This window comes from Schistocerca cancellata, chromosome 3 (assembly GCF_023864275.1).
Source record: "Schistocerca cancellata isolate TAMUIC-IGC-003103 chromosome 3, iqSchCanc2.1, whole genome shotgun sequence".
Classification (NCBI taxonomy): Eukaryota; Metazoa; Arthropoda; class Insecta; order Orthoptera; family Acrididae; genus Schistocerca; species Schistocerca cancellata.
The window spans coordinates 357,975,394-357,989,574 of NC_064628.1; the positions used below are offsets into that span (position 1 = coordinate 357,975,394).

At 44.0% G+C, this 14,181-nt stretch overlaps 1 protein-coding gene across 1 annotated transcript in view; it reads right to left on the reverse strand.

The window, feature by feature from the left end:
* LOC126175048 (sodium/hydrogen exchanger 8) overlaps nucleotides 1-14,181 on the reverse strand; it is a 59,037-nt gene that overhangs the window by 15,844 nt on the left and 29,012 nt on the right. The window contains exon 4 of the mRNA XM_049921559.1: nucleotides 1,645-1,725. Coding sequence (XP_049777516.1) covers nucleotides 1,645-1,725 — 81 coding nt within the window. The remainder of the gene's footprint in view (nucleotides 1-1,644; nucleotides 1,726-14,181) is intronic.

Here is a 14,181-nt window from a genome sequence, read left to right on the forward strand (position 1 = left end):
ATCAATTTTTAACGATTGTTTAATTTTCACTCCTTTAATTACAAAAACCCGTCTACTGATTGTAGTAATAAAGACATGCACTAGCAAAATTAATTTTTTTCTCATAAAATTCATAATTTTTTAGAAATAAGAAATGAAGTTTGGCAACATGTATGTAACTAACCAGCAATGGTTCAAATCTTGATGGGACATTTGTAGCTATTGGGATTTCAACACCTAACTTTATGGCATTTTTATTTGGAGAAATAATATATTCACACGATGTTTCGCGGCTTGAAATATGCAACAGAAAAAAACACTTCATACCGTTAGTTTGTTTTTCATTTTCCTTCATTACTTCTGATTTTCTTTCTTATAATATGCACCAGATAGTTTCTTTTTCTCAGGAATATTTTTGTCAGTTGTCAGCAGCCAACACCAATTTAAAATGACGTGCGTAGCATTGATATGACATCAGACGAAAATATTTGCATCGAGCAGTGAGCCACACAAGATTTATAATTTAGTTATCACTGAACATTATAATAAAAATATATATTAGGGCAGATCACAATTAACAGAGAAAAATGACATATGAGAAAGCATATGGTTACAGAAACAACAAAGTTCTAATAAACATGGATTTACACATGACCCATTTTTGCAAAAAATTATGACTGTGTGGCTAAGAGTCACCACATGAAATGTCCTAGTTAGAACAAATAGATTTGGAATGTAAACTTTTTTCTTAAGTCCCCATATACTGGTAACTGGGTTCAAATTTCAGCCATGGTCTATCTTACCTTGCGTATCATTGGAAACTGAGTTACACGCATGATTGTGTACTGGCAAGTTTTGCTGCTGATGTAAAAAGCCAGCTAATGCAGCAATATGATCCATGATGGACATGTCAAGCACAGCCCATTCCCTGATCTTCAAAGTTACCTGACCGCAGTCCTCTGGGTTTGTCTCAAAGGTGGAGTGTAATACGTTTTAACAGGGGCAGTGTACGCTGCAGTCTTGTCAACATTTATGATGTAATCTGGGCTGTTTGAAAAATTCATAATACACTGCAGAGATGAGTGCAGTAGTGCCTCCAAATGTGATAACAACACATGAAACACCTCCTTTAACAGGTGTAAGTGCACAGTAAACTGTAACATACAACATGCTGAAGTAGTACTGTACATCTTGTTGAAGTAGGCCATGGGTGAAATTTTAACCCTGTTACATTTGTATTTCAAGTAAGTGTATACTAAGGAGGACAGTATTTGATACTGAAGTCAGTGCTGCCCATAACCACACACTTGATAACTTTGCAAACAGCTCTTTTTTGGATCCATGTTAAACTGAAGGTTAAGCTTCTATTATTGTATATTTTAACCCATATCAGTTGTTGGTACAACTTGTGATTTAGTCTGTAAAAAAATTTGCACTTGGACACCTCTGGCACCCTTCTCAGTTTGGCACCCCAAAATGGCTGCTTGTGTCTATTGGACCTTAAACTGGCCCTGCAAGCATCAGTCAGTAAGTGCTGAATTTACTCATTCTCTTTTAGGTTTATTTTTATTGTCTACATGCTGGAATTTCCACTAGTCCACATCATGAGTGATTTACCATTGCCTAATATATATAAATTCAATAAAGAAAAAGAAAAAAGCATACCCATTCTCTTGTTTTGCTCAAAGTAATTTCTTTTTCACGGCGTCGACGACGGCTTCGACCCTTCTTACTGGCAAGTAGTAACTGTAAAATTTAAAACAGAAATATATAACATTGAGCAAAATAATATTTCAGTAGTCTTTAATGGGTAGAGGCGAAAGGGAGTGGAAGAGTTTTCTGAGAGAGGTATTAATTATCTAGCCGAAGACACTATAGTGTTTCAGGAATAGCTTCAAACTGGGTGTATTGAAGGATTAAATCAAATTTAGTGATCCTATAAAGAATCATAATTGGAATAACTAAAAATGTGTTGTTAAATATTAGAGTGCAGGCCCAAATAGTTTCATGCTCTCACACTAACCCATAAAATTATAAAGTGTGTATAAATATCTCTGACTGTATGATTCGATTCTGTAATATGTAACATCTTTGGAATAAATAACGTTACATTTTTTGTTGTGTTTAGCAATTCAAAAAACTTTTCTTTTCTTGCAAAAAACCATACACATTTTTTCACACATACTGCCAGAGAAAAACAAAAGCTTAATTGAAATTTAATTTATTATTACTGTATTATTATTATTATTATTATTATTATTATTATTACAAATCAAGGTAAGGAACAGCACCTGCAACAAAGGAGTACCTGTACATATGTTTACTAATCAGCAAAAAGAAACAACAGGGGCATGACAAATAAAAAATTTAAAATATTTTGAATGAGAGGGAGAAGAAGTATACTGGAAACAATTCAGAAATAAAGATGGTCAACAATCAATACCCAAATTTCATAACAGAAGGGACAGAGAGCTGTCAGATGTAATCTCTCAAAACTGAGACCAAAACTTTAAATAACTGAAGAGACAAGAATGCAAAAGACAGAAAAGCAAACAAAAAAAAAAGTGTAGGGTCAGGCCATTTAATGTTGAAAGCAGACCCCAAGATCATTTTGTCAGTAACCTTTTTTATTCAGAAGTCTCGTATGACCAAGATTTTCACATACAAAGGGTACTAGGAAAGTTTTGCAAACACAGCTTTATTTATTTAACTGTTTTGAAGTAATTCCTGCCACACTGAATACACCTCTCCATCCTCTGACACCAATCCTTCAGTCAGTTCTCCAAAGTTTCTGTAGGGAGTAAGGCACAATCATTCCAAGCCTGCAGATGGTCCTCATTGCTTGAAAACTGCATTCCTTTCAGCTTCATTTTCACATATGGGCATGGGCAGTGGCAAATGTGTGTGTGTGTGTGGGGGGGGGGGAGGGGGTATGGGGGCTATAGGCACCCCCCCCCCCCCCCAATGGAGCATCATATTACACTGGATAAAATGACTTTAGAAATCAGCGAATATATTACTTCAACAATTTCATTCTTTTTTTTATAATTATGTAGCAATATAGGTTGCAATATATTTCAAACATATTTTAACAAAAGAAGAAGAGCAGGAAATAGTTTACTATCTAAACCCATAAATATAATTTAACTTAAAATGGGTGTCTTATTATTTATTAATACACATTTTTTACCCTGAACTCCAAAACAGTTACCAGAAACTATCCCCTCCCCCCATTAGCTCCCCCTTGACCGACTTCCAGAATCGCCCCTGCATGCGAGAGCAGTGCAATGTCACAAGGAGCAAGATCTGGGCTATAAGGAGGGTGCTGAAGAAGTTTCAGTCCTGTACCCCACAAGTATTTGGTGCATGCTTTGATGGGGTGAGCTGGAGCATTGTTGTGATGGAGGAACCTAGGTGAATGCCTCCAATAGCATAATAACGTCCCCACTGGCCTGTGTCTGTGGCGTGGTGCATGTTTCAAGCAGTTATTCACCTGGATAATTTTGTATCCAGACACAACCATTGACCTGGTGTGACAAGAGACATGATTCATCTGACCAGGTGACATGTTTCCATTGACCTGTGGTCCAGTCTCTATGATCCTGTGAGCACAGCAGTCATAACTGATGGTGTTATTGGGTCAACATGAGAACACATAGGGGTAGTCTGCTGTGGAGTCCCATATTAAACAATGTGTGCTGAACAGCATGTTCTGAAACATTTCTGCCTATGCCAGCATTATATATTGTCATCATAACTGCTACAGACTGCTATGTATACTGCTTTACAGAGAGAGCAAGCGTCCAACTTCCACATTCTGTGATGAGATGTGGACATCCAACATATTTCTGCCTACTCGTGGTTTCTCTGTCCTTCAACCACTTCCACAGATGTTCACTGCAGTAGCACTTTAACAGCTAATCATCTTTGCTGTGTCTGAGATGCTCCTTTCCACATACTGGGCCATAATCTGTATCAGGTGTGTGTGTGTGTGTGTGTGTGTGTGTGTGTGTGTGTGTGTGTGATTTTCTCTCTTATAAAGGGGGCTTTGACTGAAAGCTTGTACATCAGCACTAATACCTGCGTTTGCCAGTGCACTTGTGCTGCTGTGGTTGTTTTGTAACCTGCAGCTCTCCTCACAACATCGGACAAGGCCGTGGTTGCTGACATTGGGGTACTTCCTGCCCCTCCCTATATGGCGCCTTCTGCTCAGGCGAGTAAAGCTCCAACTGTTGACAAGGTTCTGCATTCTAAGCCCCCCAAGACGAAGATGCCAAAGGTGAAGGTATTGCCACCTGAGGAGACTAATCAGGGCCAGTCCGATGACGATGCCATCATACTGTCTGACATCTCCCTTGGGTCGCCATCGGAGCTGATGGACATTGATGTCGACTGGGGGCGATATTCTCGCCCCAGGAATAAATCTCCAGCCAGTACGGGCTCTCCTCCAAAGCACAGAGGCAGGGTGAAAATTCAGCCACCCTGATCACTGGCTCCCATATTACAGTGGAACCTGAATGGGTTCAGGACGCATGTGGCCGAATTACAACTCCTTGTCCGAGAGTGCCCCTTGTGCTTATGTCTCCAAGAGACACATTTTCGGGCCACTGATGCTCCTTCTTTACGGGGCTATACCGTGTATCGAAAAGATGATCTGATGGGGGAAAGGGCAAAGGGTGGTGTTGCGGTTTTTGTCCGTGACATGCACCACTCATCTGAGCCCCTCTCGTTACGGACTTGCAAGCAGTTGCAGTTGACCTTCTTGTGGGGCGGAGGCTCACAATCTGTTCCGTTTACTTACCACCTCAGGATGCAATAGACTCTAAGGCTCTCACAGACCTTACTAGCCAACTCCCCCGTCCATTTCTCCTTCTGGGGGACTTCAATGCTCATAATGTCTTATGGGGCTCTATGACTACTTGCCCCAGGGGTCGCATTCTGGAAAGCCTCATGGCGTCCGAAGAACTGTGCATCCTCAACTCTGGTGCTCCCACTTGTTTCTGTACTGCTTCTGGGTCGTCGTCAGCTATTGACCTTTCCTTTTGCTCTCCAGCACTCGCGGATTCTGCTCTGTGGGAGGTTGCCACTGACCTCCATTCTAGTGACCACTTCCCCATTTGGATTCGCCTCCTGGATGAGGCTGTGGCATTACCAGTGCCACCCAGGTGGCACCTCTGCAGAGCTGACTGGACACTTTTCAGCCATTTAGCTGTTTTGGAACACCGTGCCAGCGTCCATGAATGGGTCGACCATGTTACAGCCGTGATCTCCCATGCTGCTGAATTGTCGATCCCACAGTCCTCAAGTCATCCCAAGAGGCGTCCTGTCCCTTGGTGGACCACTGAGTGCCGCTCAGCCATCCGAGCCCGCCGTGCAGCTTTGCGCCGCTTTAAGTGCCGTCCCTCAGCTGACAATCTTGCGGCCTTTCGGGTGGCAAGGGCCAAGGTGCGGCGAGTGATTAAAGAGAGCAAACGACGGTCATGGCAATCGTTCTTGAACTCCATCTCCTGCTCCACTAGTTCTACGAAAGTATGGGAAGCCATCAGGAGGATTTCCGGGAAATGCAGCCAACTACCTGTCACGGCATTGCTGCATCAGGGTTGTCTACTCACGGCGCCGAGAGACATTGTCCAGACACTGGCCATGCATTTTTCGGAATCTACTGCCACTATTAACTGTGATCCAGATTTCTGCCGCTACCACACTGCCATTGAGAGGGATCATTTGGACTTCCGGTCTCCAAATTCTGAACCCAAACAACTGCCTCTTCACAATGTGGGAACTGGATTCGGCGCTGTCTGTGGCTCATGATACTGCGCCAGGTGATGATCAAATCCTGTACAGCATGCTGCAGTACTTGTTGCTACCATCCAAGGAAGTTCTCCTGAATTGTTTTAATATGGTATGGTCATCCGACACGTTCCCTGACTCGTGGAGGGAGGCGATTTTGATTCCCCTCCTCAAACCGGGAAAGGACTGAATGCATCCCAGTAGTTATAGGAGTATTGCTTTGATGAGCTGTGTCGGGAAGACATTGGAATGCATGGTCAACCATTGCCTGGTTTGGCTGCTCGAGACCAGGCAGCTCCTTACCCACTCTCAGTGTGGATTTCGGAGATGTCGTTCAACAATAGACAACTTGACCCTGCTTGAGGCGGCCATCCAGCAGGCCTTCCTACGTAACCAGCATTGTCTAGGTGTATTCTTTGACATTAATAAGGCGTATGACACTACTTGGCGCCGCCTTATCCTCAATCAACTCCATCAGTGGGGCTTTCGTGGCCATCTCCCCATCTTCATTTGGTCCTTTCTTTCCCGCCGCCTCTTTTGATATCGGGTTGGTAATGTGCTATCTGATTTGTACATGCAGGAGAATGGTGTTCCTCAGGGAAGTGTTTTAAGTGTCACCTTCTTTGCCATCGCCATTAACAGTATCACATCCACTATCCGGAGTCCGGCCCAGTGCTCCTTGTTTGTGGACGATTTTGCTGTTTTCTGTTCTTCCTCCAGTCTTGTCACTGCTAGTCGGCAGCTGCACCTTACGATAAAGCGATTAGAGGCATGGACTGCGAAGATGGGTTTTACCTTTTCTGCAGACAAATGTGTGTGTGTTCATTTTAATCATTCTCGACGTGCTTTTACCTCCCCTGAATTGCGTCTGAGGGACACCATTCTTCCTTTTAGAGACACTGTGAGGTTCCTGGGTCTCACTTTTGATTCCAAGTTGTCGTGGTTGCCGCGCCTTAAAGACCCCAAGGTGCGGGCCCTGAATATTTTGAAGTGTCTGAGCCATTGGTCCTGGGGAGCAGATCGGGAGCGTCTGCTGCAGTTTTATAGGGCTTTCGTTCGGTCGCATCTTGACTATGGATGCACCGTGTATGGGTCAGCAAGACCTTTGTATCTGAAGATTCTTGATGCAGTACACCATGAGGGTATCAGGCTGCCCACTGGTGCCTTCTGTACCAGTCCCATCCCCAGCCTGTGTGCTGAGGCAGGGGAACTGCCGCTCGCCATCCGGCGGAAACTCTTCATGGTGCAACGGGTGTGTCAATTCCTTGCCTGTCCTACCTCCCCTGCGTACCCTACTGTTGCCCGACCGCCTACGGAACTTCTCTTTTCCAGTCGTCGCAGGGCAACATGACCATTTGGGATTCGTGCCAAGCATTTGCTTGAGTCCCTTGGTGTGGAGCATGTGGCACCCCAACTCCAGGGTTTTACCCACCTGCCTCCCTGGTTGCTCCAGAGGCCCAGCGTCATTTTAGACTTGTCAGAGTACCGGAGGAGCTGCACTCTTGCGTTTGTATTTACCTCCTTATTTTACGATATTTTAAATCAGCATCCCGACCATGTACCAGTATTTACAGATGGCTCTAAACAGGGGGACTCTGTTGGATGTGCTGCTGTTTTCCCTGATCGAGTCGTCAAGTTACGGCTTCCTGCGGCGTTTACCATCTTTGATGCCAAATTGTTTGTGATCTTGCGGGCATTGGAGCAGATGAGATGTGTTCCCAGTCTTAAGTTTCTCATCTGTTCTGACCCCCTGAGTGCCCTTCAGACCATGCAACACTTGTACCCAGCGAATACGGTCGTCCAGAACATCCATGATGCCCTACTCCACCTGCAACGGCAGGGGAAGGATGTTTCTTTCTGCTGGGTGCCGGGGCACATGGGTATTAGGGGAAATGAACTGGTGGATGTGGCTGCCAAAGATGCATGTTCCCTCCCTCACGTTGTTGAATGTGCCGTCCCCCGCCATGCTGTTACCTCCCATTTGCGTTTTCGTGTTATGCTTCAATGGGAAGAGGAGTGGCTGGCAGTCAGTGAAAATAAGGCCACCACGCGGCCATGGCGCATGTCCTACCAGTCATGCAGGTGAGATGAGGTTCTCCTCACTCGGCTCCGCATCGGGCACAGTCCCTTAACGCATGGTTTTTTACTCCGGCGGGAGGACCCTCCGCAATATGCAGTACTTGTGGCATCCAGATTACTGTCCACCACATTTTACTTGACTGTCCTTTATTCTCTGACCAGAGGACGGTGGTTTCCTTGCCACCGGATTTGCCCTCTATTTTGCAAGACGACGCAACGGCTGTGGTTAAGGTCTTACATTTTTGTGTCCTGTCCAATTTGTTGCCTCGGATTTTAGGGAGAGGATTTTAATGTGCTGCTGGGTGACTGGCTCACCCAGGTTTTAGGTAAGAGGTCCGCCAGTCACGATTACCTACTTGTTTCACTTCGATTTCTGTTCTCTTTTCCTTGTGTTTCCTTTCCTTTTTTAGTGTGTTTCTTTTCCTCTTGTTTTGCCTCTGTATGTGAGGATTTGGAACTACGTCAGGCCTGTGTCTTTTAGCCGTTGTCCTTGTTCGCTGTCTGTCTTCGTCCCTTCACCGCATGTGTTCCTGTTTCTATGCGTTTGGGCACTGATGACCACACTGTTTAGCGTCCGAAAACCTCAAACCACACACACACACACACACACACACACACACACACACACACACACTATCCTTGATGAGTAGATTTTTTATCTATCCACTTACATTATACATTAAAAATTGATTATTAATATGTTGTTAATGGATTTATTTTGTGTCTTCTACATTTTTATTGCTGAATAGCATACTTAAAATTGAGCAAAATGAATTATGAAAGTTTCATTTTAGGTTTATTTTGCACAAAGTGTAACCCATGATAAGAGCTCAACTAAATGAGTATAGAAAAGCTCCCAAAAAGACTTTTCTGGAGTAACCACAAGTGCCAGAATGAAGAAAAAGAAGAAGAAGAAGAAGAAGAAGAATGCAAAACCAGAAAAGGCAGTGAAACAATGTTGCCCAATGGTGCGCTGATTAAGATCGCGCCGCACCAGGAGCGACCTCTGCAAGAAGTGAATATAAGTGCCGCTTCTGCCAGCCTTGGCTGGACATGAGTGGACAGGATTTGCGGAGCATTAGCAAGGCCTAGCAGAGAGTGCTATGAGAACAGTTATCAGTGACATGTGTCAACTCGCAGGAACACTGTGTATAGCAAGGACTCAGATATGTTGTATGTTGCCCATCGCTTGCCACACCTTTGTATATTAAAGTTAAGTACTGTCAATCCGCTTTATACAAATAAACCTACTAATGTTATTTGCTTGAAATGTTGTAGAGTATTCCGAGAATGCAGCATCCCTTAGGCACCCTATACGAGACGAGTGGGCCAGACCCAACAACTGCAATGAGAATCCTCCGAACCCAGTGCCCGACAGCCACGAACTTTTCATTTATATTGTGCTGGCGCCTTAGTTTTCTCTTGTCTTTACTTTGCTTTAACAGTTTCTTGTCATTTTTGCTAATTTGTGTTTTCAGGTGGGTGTTTCAGAAAATTTCTTTGTATATATTTTTGTCTGTTTTTTGCATTTGTGTCTTTCAACATGAGGCTTCCCCCACCTGTCCCGCCCCCTGTTCAGGCACTGCAGCTGCAAGCATTAGATCCCACAGAGCTAATGCAGATGTTTCAGTTTCAGACACAGCAAATATCTACACTGCTCAACATGATGCAGAGATTACTGGCCAACGCTGCATGCCCAAAGCTATACCGCCTTTTCGACAGTTTTGTGACCAAGAAGAGGAATGGCTCAAGTGGTTATCACAGTTTGAGGCACATTTACTAGCACACAATGTTACAGGTACTGTGAAACTACCATATCTATCATCCACGGTAGGAAGAGCAGTGTTCAGATTAATTAAAAAAACTCTTTCCTAGTGCCACTTCCAAGTGAACCAGCTTACGACGCAGTGGTAGAATCACTATCAAACTATTATGAACAGCAAGTGCATGTGGAAGCAGCTAAGTAACAATTCTTCAATCACAAAAAATGGCCAGAACAAACTTATCGCTAGTGTGTAACAGATTTGCAAGGTATGACAGAGAAATGCAAATTCAAATGTACTTGCGGTGCTTTATATTCCAATGTTACGTTGCGTGATGTGATTATGTACAATTTACCTGATGTCAAACTCAGATAGCCGGCCGGTGTGGCTGTGTGGTTCTAGGCACTTCAGTCTGGAACCGCGTGACCGCTACGGTCACAGGTTTGAATTCTGCCTCGGGCATGGATGTGTGTGATGTCCTTAGGTTAGTTAGGTTTAAGTAGTTCTAAGTTCTAGGGGACTGATGACCACAGATGTTAAGTCCCATAGTGCTCAGAGCCATATGAACCATTTTCAAACTCAGATAACAAATTTTGAAACAGTCTGATCCATCATTTCAGCAGGTAGTGCAAATACCAGTTCAGCATGATTCTGGTGCCTTTTCGGCTCATACATTTGAGCAGCCAGCTATTTGTCTGGTTAAGTCCCTTGCTTGTGATTGCCCCATTCCACACCAGTGGCTTGTGCTAGCCACACTGAGTAAACAACGTTCCATGCCGCATAAGCCGCTTGCTAACCAGGTGGCTACACAGGTGAACAGAATTAAGTCTTGCCCTCGCTGTTACTCATGGCACAAATGCCAAGACTGCCCCTTCCGACAGGCTCAGTGTTACACTTGTGGTAGGAAAGCACATGTGTCATCTGTATGTTTTCAAAGGAACAAACATAAGAATTCAGCTCACTCACGAAAATCTAGTCACAAGACCCATGTCATTAATGCAGTATATTTCAAGTCTGCAGTTTCTTCAGTGATACGCTAGTCAAACAAACCTTTTGTTCATTTGCTTATTTGTAAGAACTGTGCGAAATTTCAGTTGGATACAGGTGCCTCTCTCACATTGCTCAATCGTCACACATGTGAACTGTTAGGCTCCCCACACCTGTCTAAAACTAGCATGCAACTGACGACTGATAATGGACAAGACATTCCCATATTTGGAAAGTGTACTTTGCCTGCCATGTATCACTCACATATGTGAACAGTGATTCAATCACGCGACTGTGAGAACGTATTTGGTCTTGATTCTTTTGATTTGTTTGGCTTTAATATTCAGGACAGTGTGTTGTCAGTGTCTGCAATGAATGCAAAAGACAGTGCAGCTAGCTTGCTGAAAGAATTTCCAGAAATATTTTCTGGAGGTTTAGGAAAGGCTAACAATTTTGTAGCACATATTACTCTAAAAGACTATGCTCAGCCAAAATTTTGCTGGGCCAGAATTGTTCCCATTGCATTATGGGACAAAGTCACTGCTGAACTTAAAGAATTGCAAGGTAATGGAGTTATTGCACCCATATCAGCTAGTCCACCGGCAAGTCCACTGGTTTTGCTCCCCAAACCTTCAGGTCACATTTGCCTCTGTGTTGACTTTAAGTCTACAGTTAACCCACAAATTGTCATTGATACTTATCCATTGCCACACCCAGAGGATACCATGAACAAATTAGGCCCTGGACACTACTTTTCAAAAATTGATTTGTGTGATGCATATCTTCAAATACCGCTCAATAAACAATCTCAGAACGTGTGTGTAGTAAATACTCACTTGGGCTTGTTTAAATATGAGGGTGGTTTGAAAAGTTCTCGCAATCACCATGAGAGATTAGCAGTAACGCCATGAGTTGTTCATGTGATATTCATTGGACTGTTGCCTGTGAACACCTGCCACATCAGTGCTCTTGGAGGAAAGCTGTGGCGGTGATGTGGCTCTGAGGTTGTTCCCGTATAGAGATTTGCGAAGATGGGAGGGGGGGGGGGGTGGGCGAGGTTTGAGCAGTCATTAAGTACTTCATAAAGAAAGGTATGAAACCAAAGAACATTCATGCAAATTTCCTGGATACACTGGGGGGGGGGGGTCTGCTCCTTCATATTCACCTGTTGCCAAATGGAAAAATGAATTTAAATTTGGTTGGGAGAGCTTAGATGATGATCTGCACAGTGGTTGGCCAAGATGTGTCACTACTCCAGAAATTTTTGCAAAAGTGCACAAAATGGTCATGAAGGATCGCCGATTGAAAGCGCGAGAAATTACTCGTGCTTGCCAGATGTCATCTGGAAGTGTGTACCACATTTTAACTGAAGAATCAGAAATGAAAAAATTATCTCCAAGATGTGTGCTGCAACAAGACAATGCGTGCCTGCACATTTGTGCCGTCGCCATGGCAAATTTTTGCTACATCCACCTTATTCACCTAGTATGGCTCTGTCAGACTTCCATCTCTTCCCAAAACTGAAAATTTTTCTTGGTGGACAAAGATTCACTTCAAATGAAGAATTGATAGTCAGAGTTGACAACTATTTTGCAGGCCTGGAGGAAACTCATTTTCGAGATGGGATGAAGGCACTGGAACATTTTTGGACCAAGTGCATTAATCTACAAGGAGACTACATTGAAAAATAAAAAATGTTTCAGTGATGTAGGTACTTTTTTTCTATTTCGTTCTGAGAACTTTTAAAACCACCCTCATATGTGCATTTGCCTTTTGGCAGTGATTCTGCACCCACCATTTTCCAATGGTGTTACGAACAGCTGACTGCACAAGTGCCAAATTGTTCAAACTATTCGGAAGATATTGTAGTAGCAGGTCGTACACCTGAAGAACATATTGCAAATTTACATGCTTTGTTTAGTGTGTTGTCTGATACTGGAATAAGATGTAGACTGGACAGGTGGGATTTTTTTAAACCCGAGTTGCAGTATCTTGGTCATGTCAAACAGTCAAGGTGTACATCCTCTCTAGTTGCATTTGTTAGCCATATGAGATATGCCAGTTCCTCGCAATGTCACAAAATTGCAGTCAGTCTTACAAGGGGAGGCCGCCAATTGTGAAATTCAGATTCGATTCATGCTGCGCATAATAAAAGCTCATGGCCAGAGGTATAATGTGGCAAGACACCAAGATGCACTTCTCAGCCGTCGTCGAGAAAATCGACAGTTAAAAGAAACCGTTGCGGTGAAATACTCTCGACGATTAATAGTTTTCTACAGCGTCGTGACGCAGCGGTAAGCGCTCGGGTTCGTAATCCGAAGGTCACCGGATCGAATCTCGAGCCATAACTTTTTTTTATTATTTGTTTTTTGTAATTCAAATGTATTTATACCCATACACACACACACACACACACACACACACACACACATATATATATATATATATACACACACACACACACACACACACACACACACACACACATATATATATATATATAAAAAGAAAGTTGATGAGACTTACCAAACAAAAGCGCTGGCAGGTCGATAGACACACAAACATACACACAAAATCTAGCTTTCGCAACCAATGGTTGCCTCGTCAGGAAAGAGGGAAGGAGAGGGAAAGACAAAAGGATTTGGGTTTTAAGGGAGAGGGTAAGGAGTCATTCCAATCCCGGGAGCGGAAAGACTTACCTTAGGGGGGAAAAAGGACAGGTATACACTCGCACACACACACATATCCATCCTCATATACACAGACACAAGCAGACATTTGTAAAGGCAAAGAGTTTGGGCAGAGATGTCAGTCGGGGCGGATGTACAAAGGCAAAGATGATGTTGAAAGACAGGTGAGGTACGAGCGGCGGCAAATTGAAATTAGCGGAGATTGAGGCCTGGCGGATAGCGAGAAGAGAGGATATGCTGAAGGGCAAGTTCCCATCTCCGGAGTTCTGACAGGTTGGTGTTAGTGGGAAGTATCCAGATAACCTGGACGGTGTAACACTGTGCCAAGATGTGCTGGCCGTGCACCAAGGCATGTTTAGCCACAGGGTGATCCTCATTACCAACAAACACTGTCTGCCTGTGTCCATTCATGCGAATGGACAGTTTGTTGCTGGTCATTCCCACATAGAACGCTTCACAGTGTAGGCAGGTCAGTTGGTAAATCACGTGGGTGCTTTCACACGTGGCTCTGCCTTTGATCGTGTACACCTTCCGGGTTACAGGACTGGAATAGGTGGTGGTGGGAGGGTGCATGGGACAGGTTTTACACCGGGGGCGGTTACAGGGGTAGGAGCCAGAGGGTAGGGAAGGTGGTCTGGGGATTTCATAGGGATGAACTAAGAGGTTGCGAAGGTTAGGTGGACGGCGGAAAGACACTCTTGGTGGAGTGGGGAGGATTTCATGAAGGATGGATCTCATTTCAGGGCAGGATTTGAGGAAGTCGTATCCCTGCTGGAGAGCCACATTCAGAATCTGATCCAGTCCCGGGAAGTATCCTGTCACAAGTGGGGCACTTTTGGGGTTCTTCTGTGGAAGGTTCCGGGTTTGAGGAGATGAGGAAGTGGCTCTGGTTA